The sequence below is a fragment of the Coenobita brevimanus genome, chromosome 25 (genome assembly GCF_032717465.1).
Source record: "Coenobita brevimanus isolate Jiangsu-jjx chromosome 25, ASM3271746v2, whole genome shotgun sequence".
In the NCBI taxonomy this organism is placed as follows: domain Eukaryota; kingdom Metazoa; phylum Arthropoda; class Malacostraca; order Decapoda; family Coenobitidae; genus Coenobita; species Coenobita brevimanus.
Genome location: NC_136978.1, coordinates 3,852,097 through 3,877,709, shown reverse-complemented (window position 1 = coordinate 3,877,709; position 25,613 = coordinate 3,852,097). Strand labels below are relative to the sequence as shown.

Here is a 25,613-nt window from a genome sequence, read left to right as displayed (position 1 = left end):
CCTCAACTACTTCACCCTGCCCCCTCCCTCTCACCTCGCAGCCTCCTCCCCTCTCCTCCCTCATCCCTCCCCCTCCCCCTCAAACCTCCCGGACACCCTCCCCTCCCCTCTAATCACTGGAGGGGAGGAGGAAGAGGAGACCATAACCAAAGAAAAACTGAAAAAACACGAAGACCTGGAAAGAAAACTGGAAGACGAGGGACTGGAAAAGAAAACGAGGAAGAAAACGGAGAACAGGAAGAAGGGGGGTCTTGAGGAGAATGCCGGGGATGGAAAGGAGGAAGAAATGGAAGAGGAGGAGGACGAAAATGAAGAGGAGGAGGAAGAGGAAGATGAGCCACCACAGCCTCACTTCGCCTCCAGCAACTCCACAACAAGCGTCTACGAGGGATCAATCGCTAATTTAGATTGCAACGTCACCTTCCCCGGCAATCAATCCGTGAGTAACCTTTAGTAGTTGTCTATGTTTTATTCTAGCTACAGGAAGACGATTTCATTCATCTTCATCACTGCTCTCCGATGACATTTTAAACTTTATTCTCACCTCTAACCAGACGTATTATATTAGGATTTTATTAGGACATGTTATCTGGTATATGGATTTTTTTTTTTCTTATTTGTTTTCCCTTCCTCTGTTCATCTTCTGTAGGGAAAAAAGGGAAAAGAGGGAAATTTGATCACCTTTTCACTCCCAGACGGAAGCCATTCGCCTGGTGGTCGTGAAGACGCTGACGAAGAGGACCCAACCCTTTTCCGAAAATTCTCATCCAAAAGAGGAAAAAAGATCGTCTGGATAGCACGAGTAACAAAAAATAACGAAAATATATTGGATGGCCTGTAATACCGCTTCACTAGAGTCACCGTACTGAAGAGGCTAAATTCATCCATTCACTCATCCATACATTAAGTTGTTCATCCATCCAGTAGGTAGAGAATATAGTAGAGAAACAGATACGTTAAGTGGGTTGACTAAATCTCCATTAAATCTCTCTCTCTCTCTCTCTCTCTCTCTCTCTCTCTCTCTCTCTCAGGTGTCATGGCTGAGGATGATGGGAGACATATTGGAACTCCTTACTTGGGATCAACACATCTACGCCAACGATCGCAGGTGAGGGTATTGTTATTATTATTATTATTATTATTATTATTATTATTATTACTACTACTACTGCTACTACTACTACTACTACTACTATTATTATTATTATTACTACTACTACTACTACTATCATTATTATTATTATTATTATTAACTCTGGGAACCACGATAGCCAAGTCTCTACCGTGTTCACTTTCCGTTACGCTTGTGCATTAAATTTGGGGTAAAAAAAATCCAAACAGTAGTGGAGACAGACCTGGTATAGTAGCCGCAGCGAGAAATGAACGCTGTGGTGGGGCAGCCGGGATGACCTGGGATTCCCCCACTGTAGCCATATTTACATGTCACCGACCATCGGCCACCGCTGCAGCCCCGCTCCATGATCCTTACCCTGTGTCTCTGGCTTTCTCTTTCTCTCTCGGTTTCTATATAAACTGGTGTATTTCCGAAACTAATTATGAAATTACTATGACTTTTGTTCCACACCACCACAGAGGTAAAAATCAAGGAGAGTTTTCTATATAAAGGTTTCCCCCCCCTCCTAAATGTGGCATATGAGCGGGGGAGTGCGGCCTTGCCGATACCTCCGCCTGACCTATAATTATACACTCGCCAGAACTGACCTGCCCTCAGACAAGGGGGGGGAAACCTTTATACAGAAAACTCTCCTTGATTTTTACCTCAGTGGTGGTGTGGAACAAAAGTCATAGTAATTTCATAATTAGTTTCGGAAATACACCAGTTTATATAGAAACCGAGAAAGAGAAAGCCAGAGACACAGGGTAAGGATCATGGAGCGGGGCTGCAGCGGTGGCCGATGGTCGGTGACATCCTACCTCTATGGTCGGTGACATGAGGATATGGCTACAGTGGGGGAATCCCCGGATGACCGGCTGCCCCACCACAGCGTTCATTTCTCGCTGCGGCTACTATAGTATGTCCCTCCACGTGCCAGCATATACACGCCCCCTGCTGGTCATACTAAGGATATACCAACATAGCTAACCAATACAGAACACTTATACGAAGCTATGGCGTTATGGATCGGTCAAAGCTTATTCCTTGGTGCGTGTGTGTGTGTGTGTGTGTGTGTGTGTGTGTGTGTGTGTGTGTGTGTGTGATAGCTGTTGATATATATTGCAGTTTCCACACCATTCGTTCTCGCTATAATGTTCCTTCCAAATTTTCACACCTAGACATTTTACTTATCTCTCTCTCTCTCTCTCTCTCTCTCTCTCTCTCTCTCTCTCTCTCCCTCTCTCTCTTTCCCTTACACACACACAAACACACACACACACAATCACCAATATAACCCTTTCCATTCCCTTTCCCCATCCCCCACTCCTACCTCCTCACAACTCCCCATTCCACCTCATCTCCCAATCACCTCCCTCATTCCCCTCCCTCCCCTTCCCTCACCCCTCCTCTTTCCCCCACTCCTACTTCCTCATAACTCCCCAGTTCACCTCCCTGACCCCCTCACTCTTCTCTCCCCCTATCTTCCTCCTCCCACTCCCACCCACCTCCATTTCCCCCCTCCTTCTTTCTTCCTCCTCCTTCTCCCACCCACCTCCATCCCCCCTCCCTCTATCTTCCTCCTCCCACTCCCACTCACCTCCATCCCCCCTCTCCCTATCGTCCTCCTCACACTCCCACCCACCTCCATTCCCCCTCCCCCATCCTCCCCCACCCCTCTCCCTTCCCCCCAACACACGCAAACACTGACCATTCAGGAACAGCGAGAGCAGCCCAAGTTCCCGGGACAAAAATGTAAACAATCCTTCCATGCACTACATCTCAAGGAAGACTGGAGAAGAAAATATGCATGCCTGTTATTTCAAGGCCCTGGTATGCTAATTGGCCTCTCTCCCTGGGCTTTTACGTTAATTAAGGGGTATTTTAAGGTAAAGCAAGACTTTTTAGGGAGAAGGGAGGTTAATTAAGGGGTGTTTTAAGGCGGGGCAAGACTTTTTAGGGACAGGAAGGGAGGTTAATTAAGGGGTATATTATGGCAAGGCAAGACTTTTTAGGGAGAAGGGAGGTTAATTAAGGGGTATTTTACGGCAAGGAAAGACTTTTTAGGGAGAGGAAGGGAGGTTAATTAAGAGGTATTTTAAGGCAGAGCAAGACTTTTTAGGGAGAGGAAGGGAGGTTAATTAAAGACATTTTAAGGCAAGCATACGTTTTTCACAGGGACTGGAAGGGAGAATTTTAGGGGAGGGCAAACTTTTCATGGGGAGAGGAAGGGAGGTTAATTAAGGGGCATTTTAAGGCAAGGCAAGACTTTTTAGAGAGAGGAAGGGAGGATTTTAGGGAAGGGAGCGACAGGAGGGTCATAGGAATCGAAGGGAGAATTTAGGGAATGGAGGAGGACTATACAAACCAGTTAAAGATTTAGGAGGGACCGAAGGTAGAATTACAAGAGGGAAAAGAGGAAATTTAAGGCAGGGGGATGATTTAGGGAGGAATTAGAAGGGGAACGATTACATTTATTTTTTATGCAAGGAAGAAGGAACCAAAGGCCAGACACCCGCAAATTTGTTCCAAGAAAAAACAAAAACAAGACAACAGAGGAGAGAACGGGAGGACTGAGGGAAGGAATTAAAGGACATGAAGGGAAAAAGGAAGGATTTAGGGAAGAAAGGCGTCAAAAAGGAAGAGAAAAGAAAATGACACAACGAGAAAGTGAAGGTCTTAAGGAGAAATAGGATAGCTTTAGGGGAGAAAAAGGAGAGGCTGGGGGAGACAGAAGGGGATATGAAGGAATTACAACAAAATCTGGGGAGGAAGAACAGGGAAAGTTTTAGAATTCGGGGGAGATTTCAGGGGAAGAAAAAGGAGGTTTAAGAGAATATAAAGATAGTTTGAGAGAGAGAGAGAGAGAGAGAGAGAGAGTGGAGGGGAGGGAAGGAAGGATGAGCTAGGGATGGCAGGGGAGGGTGGGAGATGGGAGAGGTGGAGGGGAGATGGGAGAGGGGGGGAGGGATTAAGGACAGCATAAGGAAGGAAGAAGGAAATGAACGGGGACGGGAGGAGACGGGGGGTTGGGAGAATACAATGGCGGCGAGAGGAGAAGGAGGGGAGGGGGGGGAGGAAGGAAAGGAGTTTGGAATGAGAATGGAGGGGAGGGGGGGAGGCAAGAAAGATTAGACACGGCAAAAGGAAGGAAGGAGGGGATGAGAGGAACCCGGGGGAGGGGATGGAGGGGAGAAATAATAAGAGACGGGGAGAGGGGAGAGGAGGGGAGGGGAGGGAGGAAAGGAAGAGATGGGGATGGGAGAGAAAATGGGGGGGGACAGATGGGAGGGAGGAGGAGGGGTCAGGAACAGCAAGAGGAAGGAAGCAGGGGATGAGAGAGACCTGGGCGGGGGGGGGGGTTCTCTTCAGCCTGTTTTGACTTTACGAGAAAACTTTTGATATTTGCCCGCCATTAGCCCAGCCGGGGTTGTGGTATTAATGGGGCGGGGGCGAGCGCGCGGGCACGCACATGGGACTGAGGGGAAATGAGAAAGAAAAGAGGGGGGAGGAGAGGGGAAAAAGAGAGGAAGAGAGGAGAAAAAGGGGGGGAGAAGAAGGGGAGAGGGTAGAAGGGAAGGAAGATGGGGAGAGGGGAGAAGGGAAGGAAGAAGGGGAGAAAGGAGGGAAGATGGGGAGAGATGGAAAAAAGGGGAAGGGATGCTGAAGAAAGGGGAAAATGGGAAGGGAAGATAGGGAGAGAGGGAAAAAGGGGAAGGGAAGATGGGGGGAGAGGGGAAAAGTGTAAGAATATGGAGGAAGCGAGCAGAGTGAGAGGAGAGCAAAAAGGGATGAAGAGCGGTGAGAGAGAAAGGAGGATAGGATGGAGGGATGAAAGGGGAGAAATAGGAAGAAAGGAGGAGAAGTGGGAAGGAAAAAGGTGGAGGTGTGGGAGAGAAAAAGGTGGAGGTGTGAGGGGGGAAAAGGAGGAGGTGTGGGAGGGGAAAAGGTGGAGGCGCGGGAGGGAAAAAAGTGGAGGTGTGGGAGGGAGAAAGGAGGAGGTGTGGGAGGGAAAAAGGTGGAGGTGTGGGAGGGAAAAAGGTGGAGGTGTGAGAGGGAAAAAGGTGGAGGTATGGGGGGGGAAAGGTGGAGGTGTGGGAGGGAAAAAGGAGGAGGTGTGAGAGGGAAAAAGGTGGAGGTGTGGGAGGGAAAAAGGTGGAGGTTTAGGGGGGGGGGAAGGTGGAGGTGTGGGAGGGAAAAAGGAGGAGGTGTGGGAGGGGAAAAGGTAGAGGCGTGGGAGGGAAAAAGGAGGAGCTGTGGGAGGGAAAAAGGAGGAGGTGAGGTAGGAAGAATGGAGGTGAGGGAGACGCAAGAAAGAGTGGGAAGCAAACAGGAAGGGGAAAGGTAAGAAACGAAGGAGGCAAACAGGTGAGGCTGAGGAAGAATCTGATGAAGTGAGAGAACATAAGAACATAAGAAGAGAGGATAACTGCAGTAGGCCGGTTGGCCCATGCTAGGCAGCTCCTAGAAGAGTAACTGAACTACTAGAATGAGATAAGGATAGCAAAGAAGAAGGCTCTCCCCCGCCCTCCAAACCCTCCAGCCGAAGCCGGCAGGAAAAAGTCAGAAAGAACACCACGCCGTATAGAAAAACTGGCGTGGACATTTTACAGGAAAGTGTGAAAGGAGAATAGAGACTATCATAGTGTAACCTGAAAAGAAAATTTATTTTTGAATTAGTATTGGTTATAATATTTTCTTTATTCTATATCCACCCCTTTTTTGTCATAAGCTTGTCTAGCCTATGCTTGAAACTCTCAATGGAAGAGGCAGCAACTACTTTACTAGGTAGCTTATTCCATTCGTCTACTACTCTATTACCAAACCAATTTCTACCGATTTCCTTTCTGAAACGGAATTTTTCTAGTTTGAAACCATTATTTCTAGTTCTATCCTGTATGCTCACTTTAAGTACCTTGCTAATATCTCCCTTATTTATACGATTCATCCACTTAAAAACCTCAATTAAGTCTCCCCTTACTCTACGCCTCTCTAGCGAATGCAGACTTAGTCTTTTCAGTCTGTCTTCATATGACAGGTTCCGGACGTCATGTATCATTTTAGTCATTCTTCTCTGTACATTTTCTAACGAATTAATATCCATTCTATAGTAAGGACACCAAAATTGTACTGCGTAGTCTAAATGTGGCCTTACTAATGCTAGATAAAGTTTCAGTATTACTTTAGATGATCTATTGCTCACGCTTCTCGAAATAAATCCTAGGACCCTATTTGCTTTATTTCTCATTAATCACTGTTGCCTAGGTTTAAGGTCGTTACTAATCATAACTCCTAGATCTCTCTCGCATTCAGATTTGCTAATTTCTTTGTTATCTAAGCTGTATTTAGTATCTCCAATGGTCTTGCCTACGTTAAGTACTTTACATTTTTCAACGTTAAATTCCATTTGCCAAGTTTTAGACCATTTGGACAATGTATCGAGGTCTTTTTGTAAGTTATGGCAATCGTCAGTCGAGTTAATGATACGCCCTATTTTTTGTATCGTCGGCAAATTTGCTGATTCTGCTATTGACTCCTAAGTCTAGATCATTTATATATATGATAAATAATAAGGGACCGAGTACTGAACCCTGTGGTACACCGCTAGTTACTAATCCCCAGTCCGACTTAGTTCCATTTATTAATACTCTCTGCTTTCGTCCTTTCAGCCAAGATTCTATCCATTTTAAGATATCGCCGTCTATACCGTGTGCTCGAACCTTTCTAACTAACCTTTCGTGTGGGACTCTATCAAAAGCTTTACTGAAGTCCAGATAAATAACATCGTAAGCTTTATCGCTATCTACTGCCTCATAGACCTCCGAGTAGAATGACAACAAATTTGTGAGGCAGGATCGTCCTTGCCTGAATCCGTGCTGACTTTCGTTTATAAGATTAAATCTTTCTAAGTGTTCTCTAATCTTATTTGCCAAAATTGACTCTAACATTTTTCCTACTATAGACGTTAGACTTATCGGACGATAATTCGACGCAGCTGATTTATCACCCTTTTAAAGATGGGCACTACGTTTGCGGTTTTCCACGCCTCTGGAACTTCTCCTGAACTTAAAGAGTCATTAAATAACGTTAAAAGTGGCTGACATAATTCTTCTTTGGTTTCTTTTATAATTTTTGCATATATATCGTCCGGACCTGGCGATTTTTGAGGTTTTAACTTGTTAATTTCTTTCAATACGTCCTCCTTACTAATGGTTATTTTACTAAGAATATTTTCCGTATTCTCATGGTAAATATTTGCTGCTTGAGGGACCAGGCTTAGATTTTCCTTGGTGAATACTGATATGAAATAATTATTTAGGATGGAGCACATTTCTTTATCTTCACTGGTAATGTCACCTGATTCTGTTCTGAGTGGTCCTATCCTATCTTTATTTTTCGTTCGGTACATTTGATAAAAACCCTTGGGGTTTACTTTTGATTCACTTGCAACCTTAATTTCATAACTTCTCTTTGCTTTTCTTATCTCCTCTTTACTTCTCTATTTAAAATTGTGTACCGGTTACGTAAGTGTTCCTCTCCACGTTTTATTTTTCTATATATTCCTTTCCTTTGGCCTATGAGAGATTTTAATCTGTTGTTTAACCATCTTGGTTCTGAATTGTTAGTTCTAAACGGTTTTGAAGGAATATATCTATCTTGTACTAAGTATATTATATTTATTAACTCGTTATACTTCTCACTGGTCGAACGTCTGTTTGGTACTGGAGCTGAGTTAATTTCCGTCACGTGGACTACATTCCTATCTACCACCTCCCCCCTCACAGACACCTGACGGACATCCCCACGTGCTTCCTGCGCCTGACCTATGACCTGGGGATACCCACTAACCTGACATTCCCTCAAATAGCTAATCTCCCTGTGGAATACCGTTCGAAAATAAGCTCTTAAGCCATCGAAATCTCCTAGACGAAAATTAGGAACGGTGGAGGTATTTTCAGTGGAACAGACATCCCAAATAAATTTGAACTTAATTTCTTCATGATCGCTATTACCAAGTCGTCCACCAACCTCTATATCGCTAATGATATTTTCTTTATTAGCTAAAACCAAATCTAGTATATTATTACCTCTGGTGGGCTCCCTGATATACTGATAAAGGAAATTATCCTGTACTACCTCTAGAAATTCCTCTGACTCTGCATCTCCTGTCTGATTTCTCCAATCTATCCTTGGTAGATTAAGGTCCCCAACAATTATTACTAAGCTGGACTGTGATGCTTTCCTAATTTCCTCCAGAGGTATTTACTATCAGCTCTACTTAATTTTGGAGATCTGTAAATTGCTCCTAAGACTAATTTCTCCCTATTGTTACTAATTTCAACCCAGACACTTTCTGTGTCCCTATTTACTTTAATGTCTGCTTTATTGTAACAGTTTAATGAATCCTTTACATAAATAGCTACCCCTCACCCCTTTCTTCCCTGACGGTTTGACACAAAAATATTATAGCCTTTTATCTGATATTCTGCTAAAAATTCTCGAGTGTCTGTATTCATCAAGTTTCACTAATAACGGCAATGTCTATTTTCTCTGTACAAATTAAAGCCCTCAGTTCATCCATTTTATTACGTAAACTCCGGCTGTTTGTGTAGTACACTTTCAGATTATTACGAGTAGTTATGCCTTTACCTTGGCAATTACTGTTATTTATTTTATTACTAACTGGGAAACTCTTTACTTTACTAATATAACAATTTTTTGTACTATCGCTTATCGCCCTTCTATCATCGCTTGTTCTATCATCTATCATCGCCTGCTCAATTTGAGAGGTGCCTGAGTGGATGTATCTACACTATTGGTTGAACTTTTGTTCTTAATTTTGCAAGTATCGATGCAACTATCCAAACATGGTAATAATGATTTCTGACTGTAGTTGCTGCATCTTCCTGTACACCTACTTCTCAATCTCGAAAAAATCCCTCCAACTCCCTATCTATCATTCCAGCTAAAACAGTAACTCCTTGCCTGCTAAGATGAGTCCCATCCCAACTATACAAGGCACTTCGTCCATAAAACCGGTCCCAGCTGTCTATGAAAGGTATTGCATTATCTTTGCAATACCTTTCAAGGCAGCAATTAAACCCTATTGCCCTGCTCAACCATTCCCTTCCAACCCGCCACCTTGGTAAAACACCAAGCACTACAGGGTTCCTCCCCTCTCCCTAACCTTTTCTAACATCAACTTGTACCTTTTCCACAGTACCTCACTCTTACGGCTACTAATATCATTGCCTCCTACACTGAGGCACACAGTGGGTTTGTCACCACTTTCCTTTACGATATTTGAAATTTTATCTACCACATTAGCCACCCTGGCCCCTGGAAGACACACATGTTTAGCGAGTGGAGTATACATGGCCCTGTTCAGATATCTCACCTGGGAGTCTCCAACAACAACAACATTTTTCTTACCTTTCTTGTTCTGTTTATACTTACCTGTACTGGAAGTTCCCTCACCGTCCTTCTCATCTACTTCTCTCTGCCTTCCCTTCACATTCGTCCCGTAGTGCGTCGAATGTATTAGTTGTCTTAATTTCCGTTTGTTTTTAAGAAGTGAACTTCGTTGCACCCTTGTTAACTAGTGTCCAACCTTCAGCCTTTTTTCTCTTTCTCCTCCAACATCTCCTCCAACAATTCCCTCATCTGTGCCTTCTCCTGCCTGAGAATTTGTACCTCCCGCTTCAGTTCGAGAAGTTCCTCCTTTAATTCAAGGTAGTCCTTTTCAGTACCTGCAGTGGGGACACAGCTCTCTGCCGAGGAAGCCATTACGCACTAGTTCACACAAGGTAGCACACACTATCACGGGTCACTACGGGTCACCACAACACACACACTCACGGATCACTAGCACAGCACTATCGCTGATCACTACAACACACTAACACAACCACTATCACAGATCACTAAAGCACACTAGCACAACACTACCACAGGTCTCTAGCACGTCTGAGCTGACTGGCCTCACGAGAGGGAGAAGGGCGAAGAAAGGGGTGCAAACAGGCGAGCATAAGGTGTAGTGTAGTGTAGTGCAGTGTAGTGCAGTGTAGTGTAGTGTAGTGTAGTGCAGTGTAGTGTAGTGTAGTGTAGTGTAGTGTAGTGTAGTGCAGTGCAGTGTAATGTAGTGCAGTGTGGTGTGCAGAGGCGTATCCTTGTAACATGAAGCACCTCCAAGCAACAAAGTTTCTTCCTTAAGTTAAACAAAAATTTCACGATTATTTCCCGCATGCAGGAAGGAAAAGCAACCTCTGAGTCTCAAAAAAAGAGGCTTCAACTCTCTACATCAGGACAGTAACAGAATCATAAGTAAAGAAACATACAGATCGATAAACAGATAAATAAAACTCCCGCCGCCTTTTATGGATTCGAATCGACGCGCCTTCTCTCTCCCCCTCCAGATACTCGGTGACTGCTGAGGGAGGGGGTGCGTGGCGGGTGTGGCGGCTGGCGGTGACGGGGGTGGTGGCGGCGGACCAAGGGCAGTATAGGTGTCAACTGGCCACCGATCCACCACAAGTCCTTACCACAACGCTCCATGTCATAGGTGAGACGTTGACTGATTGAATGATTGATTGATTGACTGATTGACTCACCGCAGGACTCACCACCACGTTACTTGCTAAACGTGCGACACGTTGATGTATTAATTGACTGAGTGAATTATGTACAACTAAGCTCAGAGGTCCCAAGTTTTTACTCTTATGCAGCCAAAACTAGCTAAATCCCACCCACCCAACCCAACCCAAACCTTGCCAAATCCAACCCACCCAACCCAACCAAAACCTAGTGAAATTCCACCCACCCAACTGAACCCAAACCTAGTAAAATCCCACCCACCCAACTGAACCCAATCTAACTTGGCCCAGCCCATGCCAACAGAATCTAACACATTGAAACCTAACCTAACCCAAGCTAACCTAAACTTCCCCACAGTGCCAACAGCCCGGATGGTAAACAGGTAATGGTTGTAATCAGAAGAACCACAGTACAACACAAATTGATTTAGCTCCTTTTCCTGCGACCCAGCTTCATCGTACCTAATCTAAAATCATCCCAACCTAACCAAACCTAATTTTATGTAATCAAACCTTACCAAATCCAATCAGACCATACCAAATCCAATCTAACCTACCAACAACCTAACCTACCTCAACGCAACCCAGCTCAAACCAGACCACAAACTAATCTGACTCAAGCCAACTCATCCCAACCCAGTCTAATTACAACCAATCCTAACTCAGCCCAATCCAGTCTAACCTAATCCACCCTAATCCACCTCAGCCAAGTCCAGTCTAACCTAATCCACCCTAATCCACAGTGCCGATAGCGAGGGTGGTGGACGGTCGAGGTGGGCGGGTTCAGGAGCAGCATTACCAGAGCGGCAGCAGGATAGAGCTGTCGTGTGTCATAGAGCAGGTGCCCTTCCCACACGCATCTGTCACCTGGAGGAGGGGGGCCAACACCCTTACCTACAACACCTCTAGGGGGGGCATCAGGTGAGGAAGAGATAGAGAATAAGAATGTGAAAGAGAGAGCAAGGGGTGAAGAGACAGAGTTAGAATGAATAATGAAAGAAACGCAAAGAAAAAAACAAATATGACAGGTATATAGATACTATAGTCTGACAGATCGAAACGTAGGGTTTTGGTGGAGTCACCCCCTCCCTGCACTGTTGCCACGTTTCCGAGCTGACCTCTCCATCAGCGATGACCTTGACACTGTTTCCCTCTTGTGATCTCCGTTTTTCTAATACCCCCTATACCCCTGCCACCAACACCCCCTATACCCCTACCCCCAACAACACCCCCATCAACAACACCCGCTATACCTCCACCACCAACACCTCCTATAAATATAGACCCCCACCATCAACACCTGTATAATAATTAGCCGTTGATAATTGCTATACTTTTATTGAGAGCATACATTCTACCCTATTGCTCAAACTCCCTAATCTTACAATCCCATCTGTCTTAATCCTTCCCACTGCCTTCGTTCCTAAATCCCTTAATTGATCTATTTTTAACCTAAGTGTCCCCACACCTTTTAAACCATTTACCTCTCTGTCACTATTCTCCACCATATGTATCAACTTGTATTATATTGTGTATAGAACTTTCATACTGTATGCTGTACTACTGTATAATGTATAAGAATACCCACTGTTTAGTGGAAATAAAGTTTTATTATTATTATTATTATTATTATTATTTCTCTCTCTCTCTCTCTCTCTCTCTCTCTCGCTAGATTTTGTTATGTGTCATCCATGGTTTTTTACTTCCATTTTTATGTATGGATTATAATTTTGACTTTATTTCCGCACCACCCTTGAGGTAAAAGTCACGGCGCGTTTTTTTTATAGAGGTTTCCCCAATAGGCCTAAATCCTGTAGGGGGTTGGTGACCTCCCACAGCGTACACACAAACACGTGTCGCGTGAGTGCTGCCACCCCAGAGCTGTTTGATATATTTATTTTAATTATGAAAGGATCGCCTCTTCCCACTTTTATCCCTTCAAATTTTCTTGCAATTATACTTGCTAAATTAATTAGCAATGTTAGAAGTGTTGGGGAAGTAAATAATAATTAGAATATTTTTAGAGCAACACTGCCAAATTTTTATGCCACGTTTCTCTATTATCGTATAATATAGTATGCAGAATAGTTTTATTCTTCCTTGATACATGTCAGCACTTTCATTACAGTTATATTAGTATGAGTTATGTTTATGTATCATTCCTACTACACAAACCACAGGCGTTATACATCGTAGGGTTAGGAAACATGGCACTAGTGTAGGGAGGGGGTGACTCCACCCAAACCCTATGTTACGAGGAGGAACACTATAAGAGAGAGAGAGAGAGAGAGAGGTATCATCAAATCAGTCACTTCCACCACAACACTCCACGTAATAACCTCTATTCTCAGCACCTCATTCACCTTCTAATCACCTGTCGCTTTTTTTCTTTCCCTCTCCACACCCTCACTCTTCACTCTTTTTCTCCCTTCACATCCTCGTCCCTCACTTCTCTCCCCACAACCCACACACTTTTCTCTTCTGACACCCTCACTCTTCACCCTTTTATCTCCCCATTCCTCTCCCCCTACCCTTCACGTTTTTCCCTCCCCACACCCCTCACACCACTCTCTTCTCACACCCTATATTGAAGCTGACGTTTGACCTTTTACAGGCCAAAAGGAATCACCAGTTTTTTCTGACGGTCCTCAATAATTATTTAAAATCTGGTGCAATTCCATCCACTTGTTTTTCATTAAGGTTAAAAGACAGAGAACGACAAACAATTATACAAAGCCAAAAATATTTCTTTGGCAGAGGTCATAGTAAATACGTCAAGTGGCTCATCGGATCAGCACCACCTAATTAGCGTCTATTTTCACTTCGCACACCCACGTCCCTCACTCTGTCGCCTATTTTTGTCACCAGCTAACGAAGTGGTGTCGGGTGGGAGTCGTGTTTGCGTGCGGTCAAAGGAATATTGCACCTCGGAATATTATATGTGGCGATGATTCACTTTTCTTAATGCCGGACAATTTTACTATCCTTACGACAGGTGTTCTTAAAGCCGTGCCTCGATATCCCTTTGTCTAGGAGGTGTCCAGAAAGGAATCCTGAAAAAAATGAGTAAGTTCGTGTATGGTAAAATATTCATACTCATGTAACTTTTGTATGAATGTTATTTTGCTAAAAACTAGTGTAAAAAAACAGAATTATGCTGTTTGTTCATAGCCATTTCCGTTTCTCTTTTTATCTACGGGAAATTAATGGTGAAAGGAGTGATATTAGATAAGGGGTATCGGGTTGACTTGGAGTTAAATCCCGGGGTATCGGGGCCGAAAACGCTTAAGAATCGCTACCTGAGGAGGATAATGTGTGTCCTAATAAAGTCCCTTACCGAGTCTAATGTTACACCCATACACCCATGCTACCTGTGGTCAATTTTACTAAGATGTAGGAAGGAAGGAAGGAATTATGAAGGCCTAGCACCAAGCCATAATATGGCTGCATGGCGCTGTAGGGAAAGTGGAGAAATAAAGGCCGGAAGAAACACGGAAATATAAACAAGAAAGGTATACCAGAAAAGCAGAAGAGGACAGTAGGGAAAGACTCCAAACGAAAAGACCTCTTTTAGTCGCCTCTTACGATAAGCAGGGATACTGGGGGAAGTATTCTTCCCCTTCCCCCCAGGAAAAGCTAAGCTGTAGGGAACCTCACAGTTCTCAATCAATTATATATATATATATATATATATATATATATATATATATATATATATATATATATATATACACACTTTTCCTCCTACAGTGTGCGAGGTGACCCAGATGCGGGGTTCATCAGGAGCAGGCTGTACGTCGCTGACGCGTCCCCAGCAGATTCAGGCCTCTACACCTGCTGCTACCACATCCACACCTGCGACTCTGTGGCTGTGCATGTCCTCGCAGGTGTGTACGTGGAGGGGAGGTGTGTGTAGTGACAGGGAATGTGGAGATGTGTAGAGGGGTGGGGTGTGCAGGTATGTAAACGTGAGGGGAGGAGTGTGCAAGTGTATATGATAGAGGGGAATGCGGTGCAGGTATGCAGAAGAAATGGAAAGGTGTGCTGGTGTGGAGAAGAAAGGGAAAGGTGTGCATGAGTGTAACAGATTAACTGTTCAACTCACAACAGATTTCTCAAAACAATGTATGTTAAAGGTAAACTGTGCTATTTCAGTTTAATTATATTACAACTTTTCACAGTCAGTGCATGGGGATACCTATCCAGTTTCAACACCTTATACCGGTAACAATTCTCCAAAAGCAGTGGACCGACATGTGAATCTCAGCACTTTGTGACAAATTTCTAAAACCAACATATTATTCGCAGGTGAGAACAGTGCAGCCATGCAACACGACGCCTCACCAGATGGCAGTAGTGACGGGGGCGGCGGGGCTGTTACCTCCACCGCCCCTCCTCCCCCCTTCGCCGTCCCCCTCACCCTGCATCTCCTAGCCTGCCTCACCCTCACACTGCAAACCAAAGGGGTGTTCGTGTCTGTTATCAGTATATCGACCACCTTCTACAGTACAGCCATCGCCTTCTTCAATTTAGTCTCAACCGCATATATGAAGTGCATTACCGCGTATAAAGAGGGCATCAACGCGTATATAAAGGACATCACAGCGTACACCAAAGACCCTGTTACCTGTTGTCATGGCACAATAGTTTTAGTTGGTATATCTCTTAAATTAGTCAGGATTTTCAGTGTCCTCTTTACGATCTTCAGCACTTCTACTATTTTCAGAGAGCTGTCCACCATTTTCATATCCATTTCCACAAATATAAAAATGTTTCCCCCTATCCTCAGGGTCCTGTCCTCTATTTTCATTATCTCTCTCATTAATATCACAACTTCTTCCACTCTTTCAAGCCTTGCTCCAAAAACCGTATTACTTATTAACATATCTACAGGAATCCCTTGTCTTCTAACCACCTACGAAAAATCAAATCGACACCTTCAAAAAATTGGAACAAATTCACTACGCTGCCCGAGGAGTAGAGAGAACGGGTCAGACACTCTAACAAGATGATGGAAATGAACGGTGCATAATGGTGTGTGTGTGTGTGTGTGTGTGTGTGTGTGTGTGTTGGAAAAAGAAATGTGTGGATGCATCTTTAGGAATTTTTTTTTTTTTTAATGTGCGCATATGTAGGTTTGCCTCTTCATGTGGGTATCTGGTGATGCCATTGTGTGTGTGTGTGTGTGTGTGTGTGTGTGTGTGTGTGTGTGTGTGTGTGTGTTTTAGTAGGCATGTATGTTTATATGTATCTTGTGTGTATATACATGATGGAGTATGTATGTATGCATGTATCATAGTCTGTGTGTATTTAGTTACGTGTATGCGGGTATACGTCCTCACCGTTTCTACTCCAACCCTTCACTTCCAGGCGGCCATTTATCAGCTGAATAAAATCGTCCGGTGGCAGCAAGAACAAAATTTATACGGTCGTCATCTTTATAAACACTGACCATTGTTTTCAACCCCTTCAATCCGATGACGTATTTCACTATATACAGTACTTTCCTACCACCAGACGATTTTATTCGACCCTAGTACTGAAGGAGGGATTGATGAGGGCTGTACCTAACCCCCTTCCCTCTCCTCTAGTGTCCCAAATCTCCCTTAGCTGAATAAAATCGTCTGGAATCAGCAGGAAGAAAATGAGAGGTTCAAAGGACTAGTTTCCTCTCTATCTGTCCACCACATCCTTCCACAACACCAAATCGTCTGAAGGAAAAGAAAAAAGATAGGAAGAGAAAGAAAAAAGACGTCATCGCATTGAAAGGGTTAAACAGGACTCTAATATTGTAATATCAGAAAATAATATATATCGTTGTTTGGAATAAATGGATTCGTATGATTTTAATCCCCTGTATCTGTATTTTTGTAATAAATTTGTATGTCTAAGTAAGTATGCTTTCCCCTTATCCTCGCTGTTTCCGTATCGTGAATGACGGTTATGCAGGGTGTATTATTATTATTATTATTATTATTATTATTATTATTATTATGGTGGTAGGTGGGGGCGCTCACCATCCACTCACTCGATGTAGTGCTGCTGTTGGATGTCTGCCCTTTCCTCTCCTCCATCCTTCTTTACTTCCATCCTCTTCTGTCTTACTTTCCTTCATTGTTTCCTCGTCCTTCTGCCTACGGGTAACTTTACACTCCTTCTTGTCTTTATTTCCTTCATTCTTTCCTCTTCCTTCTGCCTGTGGGTGACTCTACACTGAGTGACAAGCCAAATGGTTTCCTGTACACCAGGAAACCATTTACTACGCTGGGTGGTAACCATATAACCAAATTTTGGCGCCTGGTGGTTTAGTGGGTAATTATTGCGCTCCAATCGGATTGGGCCAGTGAAGGTTTATATCCAAGGGGTGGTTGGGGTTGATTGCTCATGTAATGCCAATGAGGGATGAATGAGGCTGGTCACTCTAATCTTAAATGTCGGGACCAACTGCCTAACCCATGGCTCCTACGCTCCTCATGGGGCAACGTAGGACTGGATGATGGATGGATGGATTATTATTATTATTATTAGTAGTAGTAGTAGTAGTAGTAGTAGTAGTTGTTGTTGTTGTTGTATTAGTGGCAGTGTTGCTATTGGTATTATACAATTATTATTATTATTATTATTTATTATTATTATTATTATTATTATTAATATTGTTATTATTACTAGTACTACTACTATACTATTTTGCATAGAAACCTCGCTCCTTCCCTCCTTTACGTACAACCAACCACCGCTACTCTATCCACTTTGACCGGACCTAAAACTCCCCTCTCTCCATCTTGAATATTGAGCTGTAAAAGGATATTAACACTGGAACAGGGTGCTAATCACGAAGAAGTGCTATATGGTAAGAAGGCAAAGTCGGGGTACTGACTTGTTCTGCCATTGAGATACAATAATATATACTTTTTAACAGACAATATTTTCGAAGGGGTCCATCCGGCATCAATATATCTCTTTCTTCCCCCCCCCTTTCTTCCCTCCCTCCCCCCCTCTCTCTACATTGGGTCTAGTGGCATCCCCCCTCCCCTTCCTTTACCCCTGGCTACGCCCCTGGATGATAAGTCGCAAGGTAAAATAAATATGAACTTGGCAGCACTTCCTTCTTAGCGAGTTATTCTGCTGGCTCCGAGGAAGGTTTAGTCTGGAGAAGGATTGGAGTCAACAGAACAGCGAAAACAGAAGGCCAAGTTGCAAAAAAGGTAAGATAAAATAAATAAAAAAGGTAAAAGAAAAAGAAAAACGGAAAGAGAAAAAGAAAAGAAAAAAGAAAAAGGAATTAGAAAACGGAATAAGAAAAAATAAAGAAAAACAAAAAGAAAAAGAAAACGAAAAACGAAAAGGAAAACGAAAAAAAAAGAAAACGAAAAACGAAGGAAAAAAGGAAAAAAACCTAACTCCCAACAAAAGAAACAGGAAGGCAACTGTGTGAGAAAGATGAAAAAAATCGTCATCACTAAGAAAAGACGCAGGACGTTTTCCGCGAATGACGGTAAGATGCCAAAAAAAAGAAAGAAAGAAAGAAAAAAGAGGGAAGTACAATCAATCCTGAGTACGTAAAGGCGGAAGTACCATCAATCTTAAGAACAAAAGAAACTCCTTCTCAGTATTAAGGGCCAAGAGTTAAAAGAAAAAATATATATATATACGCTTCCCAAGGGGCTTTTATTTTCCTGTGTAAATGCTCGTCGCTGATGCAGATTCGGGAAGATAGCGTCTGAAGGCAGAATATATATGCCCGATTTCATTACCAGGTGAGTTGCACAAAGAGGTGAGAGCGTTACGTCCTTGTGTGTGTGTGTGTGTGTGTGTGTGTGTGTGTGTGTGTGTGTGTGTGTGTGAGAGAGAGAGAGAGAGAGAGAGTCTTCCCTAACCTGCATAAAATCGCCTGAAGGTTTGGCAAAAAAAAAAAAAAAAAAAAAAAAACATCGGATTCCTCGGGGGAGGTGGTGGTCGAATGGTTAGAGAACTGATCTGCTGTCTCAAAGGATCCGAGTTCGATCCTAGAATGATGCCGAGAACATAGTCTGGTTCACACACACACACACACACACACACGTATACAGTATCTACCCTCTTTCTCCAGCCCCACACACACATATTTACCTCCCCAGTAGGTACACACACACACACACACACACACACACATCCTTGATTGCACACCTGTCTCCGTTTTCTGTGAGTCTTATGGGTTTAAAGGCGCTACTTCCTTCACTGTTTCCTTCCTTCCTTCACTCCTTCACCAGTTTATTCATTTCTTTATTACTTCTTTCCTTCATTCTTTCAGTACTTCTTTCCTTCATTCCTACATTTTTTCTTTCATTTTTTCTCATTCATTCTATCCTTCATCCTTCAATCTGTCAGTACTTGTTTCCTTCATTCTTTCATTACTTCTTTCCTTTATTTTTTCATTCTTTCCTTCATTCTTTCATTACTTCTTTCCTTCATTACCTCTTTCCTTCATTCCTTCAATCTTTCAGAACTTCTTTCCTTCATTCCTTCAGTCTTTCACGACGGTACTCCATTCATTCATTCGTTACCACATTAGTAATTCATTTTACATTCATCAATTCATCCACCAACTTCTTCATACATCCATTTTTTTCACTCGTACATCCATCCATACATCCATTTGTTTTCATTCATTCATTCACTCATGCATTCATCAATTCATCCATCCATTTCTTCATACATCGATCTCTTCATTTACTCAACTGTTTTTCATTCATCCATCTATCCATTTTTTCATTCACTCATTCATCCATCAATCTATACATCCATTTTTTCATTCACTCATCCATTCATCCATCCATCCATCCGTTTTTTCATTCACCCATCCATTCATCCATCAATCTATACATCCATTTTTTCATTCACTCATCCATCCATCCATCCATTTTTTAATTCACTCATCCATTCATCCATCCATTTTTTCATTCACTCATCCATTCATCCATCCACCCATTTTTTCGTTCATTCATTCATCCATCTATCCATGTATCTTTTTTTTTTATCTATCCCACCATCCATCCATCCATTCTTTTTTCATTCACTCATCCATCCATCCAAATATCCTACTTTTCATCCATCCATCCATCCATTTTCATTCATTCACTCAAACATCCACCCAAACATCCTTTTTTTTTTTTTTTTTCATCCATCCCTCCATCCATTTTCTTCCCATCCACTCATTCATTCATCCATTCCTTCAGTGAAAACATAAAATACAAATACATACAAATAAGGCCCATCCACCACAAGAGGGGCATTTAGGCAAACAGTTTCTTCATGGCTCCATATTTCACCTAGAATGTCACGCAACAATCGAGTGTTACAACCAGGTCCCCAATTACAATGCTGGGTGAAGAGAAATACAAGGGAAACAAACTCTGCCCCACAGTTTTATCGGCAGAGAAATGGGCCGTATAGTCTCTCTCTCTCTCTCTCTCTCTCTCTCTCTCTCTCACACACACACACACATACACACCTAATTAAGCACATAAACATACCAAACACACACAGACATCCCACAGCGTCCTACTTACACACACACACACACACACACACACACACACACACACACACACAGTCTGGATGAACGTTTATAATTCTCGTTGAAATTTCCTCCCTCTACTCTCTCTCTCTCTCTCTCTCTCTCTCTCTCTCTCCCTCTCTCTCTCTCTCTCTCTCATCCTGTTAGATTCATTGCTCGTCTTTTTTTTTTCCTTTCCTTCTTTTCCTCCAATCCTCCTCCTCCTCTTTGCTTGTCTTCCTCCTTCTCTCCCGCTTCCTAATCTTTTCTCTTATCCTCTTGTCTCCTTCCTCCCCACCTCTTCTTCTCTCTCGTCCTCCTCCTCTTCCTACCTCCTTCTCACCCTTCCTTCTTCTTCCTCATTCTCCTCTTCCTAAACTTCTACCTCATTTTTCCTTCCTTCTTCCTCCTCCTGTGTCTTCTTCCTCCCCTTCCCTTCCTCCCTTCCCATTCCCTCTCCCTCTCCGTATCCCTCTTTCTAATGCTTCTTCTCCCTCCTCCTCCTCTAAGTATCGAGAGAGAGAGAGAGAGAGAGAGAGAGAGAGAGAGAGAGAGAGAGAGAGAAAACTAAAACAAACGACCAAATTACCTTCCTGTCTGACTCTCTCTTTCTCCATTCTGTCCTTCTTTGGTCTCTTCCCTCTCTGCATCCCACTTCTTCATTTTTTCCTCCCTCGCCCACCTTTCTTCCCGCACCGTCCTTCCCCATTAGTCATATTATATAATTCTCTCTCTCTCTCTCTCTCTCAATGCTGCAACTTACAAATCACAACATCAAGACCCGAAATAACATGACTTAAAAGGGCGCACTTTCCCCCTCCCCCTTTCTTTTTAATTCTGGCCAAAACAAGGCCTCTCATTACTTGAATTCTAAGCCGTGGTTGCATGAAATTCGACACGCCTTTGTTGTGGCGCTGGAATGAGTCTCCTTGGTTGCCAGTCAAACGGGCCCTCCAATCGGATTACACTAGGATCAACTTAGCTGAAAAAGGTCTGGGATCTTTTTCCAGGTTAGAAGAAATAGGTGCTGCCCGCCCATACCAGTGCAAAGCATCGTACATACATACATACATACATAAATAATGGTTCGAGGTGTGATGATAGTGCTAAATCTATTCCCTTCATGTATACCGTAGAAATCTAATACCGTAACTAAAACAGCTGCTTTACAATCCATATCACATCCAACCCTACATCAGTTTAGTACAGTTAACGGTACTCTAAACTGGGACTGCACTATCCTGATATTCAATAATACAGTGCGACTAAGTGTTGCCTGCGTGTGTGTCTGTTCACATCTGACCCCCTCTGATTTCGTAAAAGACGCGGAACGACAAGCTGACAACGATGATGCAGATCATAATTGTGTGCGTCAGTCACTTTTGTGCCCGATGTTTCGCCAGACACTTGGAACCTTCAGGTCATACCGCTGGGTGGTATGAGCTGAAATTTCACATGGGTATGTCCGGTATGTCGGAGCAGGTGCCAAACAGGTAACGCTATATTATCGTCTCGATGAAACCGCGCCAAGCCACGTCCCCTTTCTACTGAGTAGTACCGTATTCATTCAGAGGGTTTTGACGTTTCTGTTCTGCTGTCTTGTTTCCATTATTTTTTATCGTTATCAATATAAATTATGTATCAACAGCTAGCAAAAAGACTAGTAAATTCAGCAGTAAAGAAGAAAGAAAGACAATATAAATAAATATGTAACACAGATATCTTTTGCACGAGAACGGAGTTGGATACGTGAGAGAACGTGATATGATAAAAAAAAGTAGTAAGCTTTCATCCTCCTTTTAAGAACCTCTGTTATACAGTATAACAATTTTAAATAGCAAAACAAAAGGCTGCTTTTATGCAGCCTATAATGCGTACTGGTCATTACGATGTCACATAAACATTATCTACATCAACCACACCAATTTTATGACAAAATCTAAAATCTAATTAGGTATGTTGAAGTTTACATACTTACACAGTATACTTTACATATAGGAAATATATATACATACAAGAAATCAAAATACAATTTTCGTGAATGTCAACAGAGTCGCCAGCGAATACTTACCCGATATGATTTTAGTATGAAATAAGATGCCTGATGCTGTTTCCCAATCTACGTGCATTTAGGGTCGGACATGAACCTGGTTTCAATGAAAGTTTCACGTTGTCAGTTGTAAGGTGACAAATAATGTACTCAGCTGTAAAATGCACATAACAAATAACGTGCTAGGATATTGGTTGCTCAGTAGAACAGCATTGCATGTTTCTAGCCATTTTATTACAATCTTACTATTTTGTGGCAGGCTGTGAAGGGACACACAAGAGAATTATTTTTACACTATGTTATTCGGTGTCATTATGAGTACCGTATCAGAAGTATAACAAAACTTCAACTCATTATGCAACCGAAGTGTTTCATACCATAGGCAGTCTTCAGAAAACTCTCGAATAAACTTAATTTGCTTCTTCATCACTACAGAGTTCAATGGGAGTGGTGCTACCTCTCTACCTACCTACCTTGAGCAGGTTCATGTCAAGTCTGGTGTCAGTGCGTGTCTTGGGGGCCCTCCAAATGCTCTCGGCAGGAGCAAGCGCTTGATAAGCGGCACAAGTGCTTTAATTATCACTGCTATGCCCGAAATAGCATCAGTATATAATATGTTAATCCCTTCAGTATGATTATTTAACATATTCTTTCTTCAATCAGGCGATTTCATTTTTTTTTTTTTTTTGCTCAGAAGTTTTGAGCAGGAGGGATTATAATTACATAACCTTCATTAACCCTTTTTACATGTTTTTCCTGATCACGAATTCACTAAAATCGTCTGTAGGAAGCGAGAATCAACGTTATGGTAGCGTATGAGTTATACATTTTCCACCCCAACCACAGGCCATTCGTCACCATGAAGGGAATACAGTATAATTATAACCTCTTTTTCCGTCTGTTAAGTGTTAATGGAATCAAATTTTCGTTCATGTTGTGTTACAATAGAATCAAATTTGTTCCATGGAGTCGTATTCCCAGTGGAATAGGAGCCATTGTATCGCCTCATTATTTTGAGCATTTGCTACCGTACGTGCTCCCTACGTGTCAAGTGGGTTGGTGGAGGGTTAGTGCCCCTCCCTGTAAAACAAATGGCCACCCCGTACGGGATTATGGCGTCTGGCAATAGATAGATAGATAACTATTATTTTCCCATGATTTACTCACACGCATATATATATATATATATATATATATATATATATATATATATATATATATATATATATATATATATATATATATATATATATATATGCAAAATTAAAATAAAATGGTTTATACTGTACGGTACTAAAAAATATAAAGAGTATATGTTAGCAATCTACACAGTTTACATCTAACCAGAGGAATATAATATGCATGGTGTACTCTTCAGCTTAGAAGACAACACAAGCGTCTCGTGTACATGGAGGCTACTGTTGACATTACATTTTGCCTGATTTGAGAACTGGCCAACGGATACGGTAAAAAGAAAAAAAAAATGCTATCGGACAATTATCCCAGACCCACTTCCTACGCTACACGGGAAGTGATAAGGCATAACTATAGGCCAAACCTGTTTTCCTCAATCAACCTGTAGGGGCGTCAATATTCGCGAGAAAGTATAACGAATTAAAAAAAAAAAAAAAATGTGGGGGACACAGAGGGAGGGAATGAATTTATAAGTATACATTGAGCCGTACATCACTGATTTCGCGATCCCAAACAAGATACGTAATTACAAAACTTTAACATGTTCTCTGATATAAATAACCTAACTTAACGTAGCGTCTTTACAAAGCCCTGTGTGGGATGCCATTACAATGTAAACAAACACGAATATCCTCAGGCATATTTGGGTTACGAGAGAAGAAATTATTTTACTACACAAATACATAGCACAGTATAAACCCTGCAAAATCCATGAGTATACATGCTTCCTTAATGAATATGGTCTGACAATGGGAGGAATGCGTCTATATTTCCTTTTCCCATTACCAGTTATTTCACTAACTGCAATCTCTTCTATTTACCTTATAGGAGAATGACTGCAAATGCCTGGGGGCAGCACACACAAAAGAGAGAGACACCATTCGTAGCTGACCAGCCGACTTACGTGTAAGCAAATGCTTTATGGGTGGCCTAGGTAAAAACGTTTACAAGTCATACAGCTTTCTGCTTCATCAAATTTGGATTAGCACTTTTTTTTGGTAAAGACCAAATTATTATAGATATTTAGGCCTACATTTTTGCTCTATCAACTTGTCGATAATTCTTCATAAAGCAAATTAAAAACCCCAAATCTGGGGAAAATTCCCCGAAGTGGTTATATGTCATTTCGTCATGGACAATACTTCGCCACCCACCTCGAAATATAAATCCCTTACCAATTATACTGGATGAGGCTCATTATTTACAGTTCATGTTGTATTAGGATTATGAATATGGGCAGCGTTAGTTTTTGCTCTTGTATTATGATTGGCAAACCGGTGAAGTGGCGAGTAATTTTAGAAACGATCACTGAACCAAGGAGTTGACTCACCCTCTCAGCTGTTTGTGTTTTGCTGACTGACGCTTGGTGGAGGTGACGGAGAAGGAAGTAAGTTGTAAAAAATTCTTAGTCTTGACATTTGATGAGCAATGATAAAAACTGTGAGGGATACCGAATACTGAGGCAGCCTTCCAGATTCAAGATGTGTCTGTAGTAATGAATTTCAGCATTGCCGGATAGGCAGATTTCATAAACAAAAATTCAGTGATGAATAAGGGCGGCGACCAAAAGTTTGTACATAATATGCAGACGTCAGATAGAAAGGTGTACATGGTCACAATCGTATGCAAGACCCATAATGATAATTTGGGGGGTAAATTTTTACAAGTTGCCAATACACCCCCCGAGGTTGTGCAGTAAATTTTTCTGGTAGTTTTTTTATGAGATTTGAGTGATTTTGACCATCATTTTTGTCGGAAATGCTTCATTTTGCCTCTTTTTCCAATCATGAACTTTGGATGAGGAGGTGAAATGAAGCATTTTTGACAGAAAACGAAGGCAAAATTCACTCAAATCACATCAAAAATCACCAGAAAAATATACTGCACAACCAGTTAACCTAACCAAACAGACATAACCTAACCAGACCTAATCTGACCTAACCAACAGAAAACGAAGGCAAAAATCACTCAAATTGTATCAAAAACCACAAGAAAAATATACTACACAGTACACAACCAGTTAACCTAACCAAACAGACCTAACCTGACCTGCTGCAGTGGGATGCTTACCATAGAGATTCAGGCAAAATTGCAGTTTAGGAATGCATCAAGGTTTTGAATCTAGCC

The 25,613-nt window shown here is 42.3% G+C and overlaps 1 protein-coding gene across 1 annotated transcript; it reads left to right on the top strand.

Annotated features, from left to right (window-relative positions):
• Positions 1-286: 286 nt before the first annotated feature.
• Positions 287-25,605, top strand: LOC145393674 (uncharacterized). Its single transcript, XM_080267724.1, has 7 exons — positions 287-439; positions 1,032-1,108; positions 10,531-10,676; positions 11,451-11,628; positions 14,458-14,594; positions 15,016-15,313; positions 25,524-25,605. The coding sequence occupies exons 1-7, from the start codon at positions 287-289 to the stop codon at positions 25,603-25,605; spliced, it is 1,071 nt and encodes a 356-aa protein (XP_080123850.1).
• Positions 25,606-25,613: the final 8 nt, after the last annotated feature.

Bases quoted from the DNA above. Each gene is read 5' to 3' on its own strand.
- LOC145393674 (XM_080267724.1), top strand. From the start codon at position 287: ATGGAAGAGGAGGAGGACGAAAATGAAGAGGAGGAGGAAGAGGAAGAT. The intron at 440-1,031 runs GTGAGTAACCTT...TCTCTCTCTCAG, and splicing joins CCTTCCCCGGCAATCAATCC to GTGTCATGGCTGAGGATGAT. The intron at 1,109-10,530 runs GTGAGGGTATTG...CTCCCCCTCCAG, and splicing joins ATCTACGCCAACGATCGCAG to ATACTCGGTGACTGCTGAGG.